Source organism: Triticum urartu, chromosome 2A, assembly GCF_056163025.1.
Source record: "Triticum urartu cultivar PI428250 chromosome 2A, HENAU_Tu73, whole genome shotgun sequence".
Taxonomy (NCBI): Eukaryota; Viridiplantae; Streptophyta; class Magnoliopsida; order Poales; family Poaceae; genus Triticum; species Triticum urartu.
This window is the reverse complement of record NC_141874.1, coordinates 653583576-653587772: the sequence shown is the minus strand read 5'-3', so window position 1 is coordinate 653587772 and position 4197 is coordinate 653583576. Positions and strand designations below refer to the sequence as shown.

The 4197-nt window shown below is 56.1% G+C and overlaps 1 protein-coding gene across 1 annotated transcript; it reads left to right on the top strand.

Moving 5' to 3' along the window:
* The first annotated feature begins 694 nt into the window (after positions 1–694).
* Positions 695–3768, top strand: LOC147986438 (uncharacterized). The gene is made up of 2 exons (XM_087542009.1): positions 695–1477; positions 2266–3768. The coding sequence occupies exons 1-2, from the start codon at positions 695–697 to the stop codon at positions 3766–3768; spliced, it is 2286 nt and encodes a 761-aa protein (XP_087398135.1).
* Positions 3769–4197: the final 429 nt, after the last annotated feature.

The window sequence follows — 4197 nt, the reverse complement described above, 5'->3', positions numbered from 1 at the left end:
ATGCATGTCTACCATCACGTGCACAGCCTTAGACGAATACGGCCTGAAGAACAAGGCGTGGTCACCAAAATTCAGTACTTCCTCCCACTTATACTTGTAAGCCATGTCGTTATCAGTGTCGACAAGTGTGAAGACCTTGTAGAAAGACCTTCGGTTGGGCAACCAGCAGTCATCTATCGCCATAGATGGCTTGCCGTGTAGCTCGATGAGATGGCCTGCCCATCTCTCGCGACCGTGGCGCCTTTCGACGGCCAGCGGGTGGCGAGATGCGATGACCGGGGTGCCGTCTACCTTCATGTTGATTTTAAACTTGATCAGCTCCTCATTAGGATGCATAAGACCATAGAGCTCGCCGTTGCAAAATGAGATGTCTATAATAGACTTGTCATGCATCTCTTCTACGGTCCATCCGCTCTCGTGGCCACCAACTTTGCACAGTGCAATGTAGGACCGCCGACGATTGATGGCGGCGAGGATGCAACTGCTGGAGGCGGGGTCTTCAGAGAAGATGACTTTCTCGAAGTCGACTGTCTGGATAGGATTAGACGAGCGTACCGGAGAGACCACCACCTCGGCACCAGAGAAGAGGTTTACGATCAGGAGCGCCGACCAGTCGGCCCAGTCGAGCGCAGCAACCCAGCCGCCATCGTGTGAGCCAACGAACAACTTGCCTTCCGCCTTGTCTGGAACGCGCATGACCCAGCAGTCGTCGGGGCCGCACAGGCGCTTCGTCTTGCGTGTAGAAGGACAAGTTATGGGCTATGCATTCTCATGGACCGGCGTTGTGCATGTCTACTCCATGCCAATTCCTCGGGCCCCTGCCCCGGGCATTCTCGGCACCCGGTCACAGCCACACCAGGCGTACTACGCCGCGCCGCAGCTCTACGCGGTGCCCTACGGTCAGCAGCCGCCGCCAGGTGGGCCGCCGCTGCTGCCCCTGACGGCCGCGCCACCTCTCTCGCCGGCACCGTGGGACCCGGCTCTGTTGGCGGCTCTCCACAACACTCCTTCCCCGTCCAGCTACACCGGCGGCGGCGACTGGTACATGGATAGCGGCGCCACCGCTCACATGGCGGCGTACCCCGGTAACCTCCACACCGCTCATCCTGTCCACACCTCCAACCGCATCACCGTCGGTGACGGCTCTTCTCTTCCTATCACTCATATTGGTCATACATATTTTCCGTCTAACTCCACTCCCATATCCATGTCTAATATTCTAGTTTCTCCTGAACTCATTAAAAATCTTGTTTCTATTCGTTCTCTTACACGTGAAAATCCGGTTACCGTTGAATTTGACGAATGTGGTTTTTCTGTTAAGGACGCTCGCACGCGGATGGTGCTCCACCGATGTGACAGCCCCGACGAGCTCTACCCGGTTCACTCCGCCACCTCCACCACTTCCGCCGCCCCTGTCGCTTGGGTCATCCTAATCCTGCCACTCTTCGCCACATACTTCGGAGATTTTCTTTCACGTGTAATAAGAACGAGGATCACTCGTGTCATGCATGTCGCCTCGGCAAACATGCTCGTCTTCCGTTTAGGGCTTCTTCTTTTGTTGCATCGTACCTGTTTGAGTTAATTCATAGTGATGTTTGGACATCTCCTGTTGCCAGTAATACGGGCTATCTTTATTATCTTGTCATACTTAATGATTTTTTGCATTATGTGTGGACCTTCCCGTTGCTCCGCAAGTCGGATCTTATATCCACTCTCGCCGCGTTCTACTCCTATGTTCTCACGCAGTTTGGTCGTCCCATTCTCGCGTTGCAGACAGACAACGGGAAGGAGTTTGACAACCGCGCCGTTCGTAATCTTCTTACCACACATGGCACGATTTTTCGTCTCACTTGCCCGTACACCTCGCAACAGAACGGTCGCGCTGAGTGCATCCTTCGCACTCTCAATGACTGCGTTAGGACACTTCTCTTTCATGCCAATGTGCCTCCGCGCTTTTGGCCTGACGCTCTCGCCACCGCTTCTCTCCTCATCAACATCCGTCCATGTCGTACTCGCGGGAACTTTACACCTCATCATCTTCTCTTCGGTGCACCTCCCTCTTATGATGGGCTTCGCATCTTCGGCTGCCTTTGCTACCCTAGCATCGCCGCTACTGCGCCTCATAAGCTTGCACCCCGCTCCGTCACCTGCATCTTTCTCGGCTACCCACCTAACACTAAGGGCTACCGCTGCTATGATCCCGTCTCCCATCGTGTTTTCACCTCCCGACATGTTTACTTTGATGAAATGGTGTTTCCGTTTCAGCAGCAGGTACCTCTTGACGCCTCGTCACCGCCGGCCACCGGCGGCTATTCGACGACTTCGTCAGGTGGACGGTCTCGCTTGGCTCGTGGACCGCCTCCGGGCTTTGGCGGTCCTCGCGCCCTCATGCCGGCGCCCGCCCCCTCGGCCGACTCGGCCGACCCTGCCGGCGCAGCTGGCGCCCCTTCTTCACCCGCCGCCCCCGACTCGGGCGCCGCGGGGTCGGGCGCCGCTGGCACGGCTGCTTCTTCGCCGGCCCTGACGCCGGCCCCCTCGCCGGTTCCGACGCCGGCCACCACGCCGGCTTCCTCGCCGGCCCCGACGCCGGCCATCTCGCCGGCCGCCACACCGGCCTCCTCGCCGGCCCCTACGCCGGCTGGCTCACCGGCCCCGACACCGGCCGCCTCGCCGGCTGTCTCGCCGGCCGCCTCGCCGGCTGCCTCGCCGGTGGCTCCGTCGGTGCCGCCTGGCCCAGTTACATGGGCTCGCACCGGCGTTCATCGCCCGAGCCTCCGGTACTCGAGTGACGAGTATGTCCTCGCCGCCTCCACCGCGGAGCCGTCGCCTCTTCCCGTGTCCGCTCGCGCCGCCCTACGTGATCCTCACTGGCTTGCGCCGATGCAGGAAGAGTTTGATGCGCTCCAACGGAACCACACCTGGACACTGGTTCCCCGGCCTCCTCGCGCCAACGTCATCACCGGCAAGTGGGTCTTTCGCCATAAGACCCACTCGGATGGTACTCTCGAGCGCTACAAGGCTCGTTGGGTGGTCCGTGGTTTCCGCCAGCGCGCTGGAGTGGACTTCACTGAGACGTTTGCCCTGGTTGTCAAACCGGGCACGATCCGCACCGTCCTCCAGCTCGTCGTGCCCCGCGGCTGGCCTGTTCATCAGATGGATGTCTCCAACGCCTTCCTCCATGGCCATCTTGAGGAGCAGGTGTATTGTGAGCAACCCACCGGTTTCGTCGACGCCTCACTTCCCGGTCATGTGTGTCTGCTGTCCCGCTCTCTTTACGGGCTCAAGCAGGCACCCCGCACCTGGTACCAGCGGATCGCCGGGTTTCTTCAGACACTGGGCTTCCGCGTTACTCGCTCGGACGCCTCACTGTTTGTCTATCGCCACGGTGATATGACTGCATATTTGCTTCTTTACGTCGACGCCATCATCCTGACGGCCTCCTCTGCAGCTGTTCTTCAGCAGATTACTCTCCGGCTGCGTGACGAGTTTGCTATTAAGTACCTGGGTGCTCTACATTATTTTCTTGGCATTGAGGTCGTTCGGCGCCCGGACGGTTTCTTTGTTCATCAGCAGAAGTATGCACATGAGCTTCTTGAGCGTGCCGACATGCTCAACTATCATCCTGTTACTACTCCTGTTGACACGAAGGCCAAGGTCTCTGCTCTTGAGGGCTCGCCTGAGTCGGATGCTCCTTTCTACCGGTCTATCGTCGGCGCTCTTCAGTACTTGACTCTCACTCGACCGGATCTTCAGTATGCTGTTCAGTGAAGGAAATATGCCCTAGAGGCAATAATAAAGTTATTATTTATTTCCTTATAATCATGATAAATGTTTATTATTCATGCTAGAATTGTATTAACCGGAAACATAATACATGTGTGAATACATAGACAAACAAAGTGTCACTAGTATGCCTCTACTTGACTAGCTCGTTAATCAAAGATGGCTATGTTTTCTAACCATGAACAAAGTGTTGTTATTCGATTAACGAGGTCACATCATTAGTTGAATGATCTGATTGACATGACCCATTCCATTAGCTTAGCACCCGATCGTTTAGTATGTTGCTGTTGCTTTCTTCATGACTTATACATGTTCCTGTAACTATGAGATTATGCAACTCCCGTTTACCAGAGGAACACTTTGGGTGCTACCAAACGTCACAACGTAACTAGGTGATTATAAAGGAGTACTACA

Excerpts from the sequence above, each read along its gene's own strand:
- LOC147986438 (XM_087542009.1), top strand. The coding sequence starts at position 695 with ATGACCCAGCAGTCGTCGGGGCCGCACAGGCGCTTCGTCTTGCGTGTA. Across the intron at positions 1,478-2,265 it reads TCGGAGATTTTCTTTCACGT|CAGCAGGTACCTCTTGACGC; the intron begins GTAATAAGAACG and ends TTTCCGTTTCAG.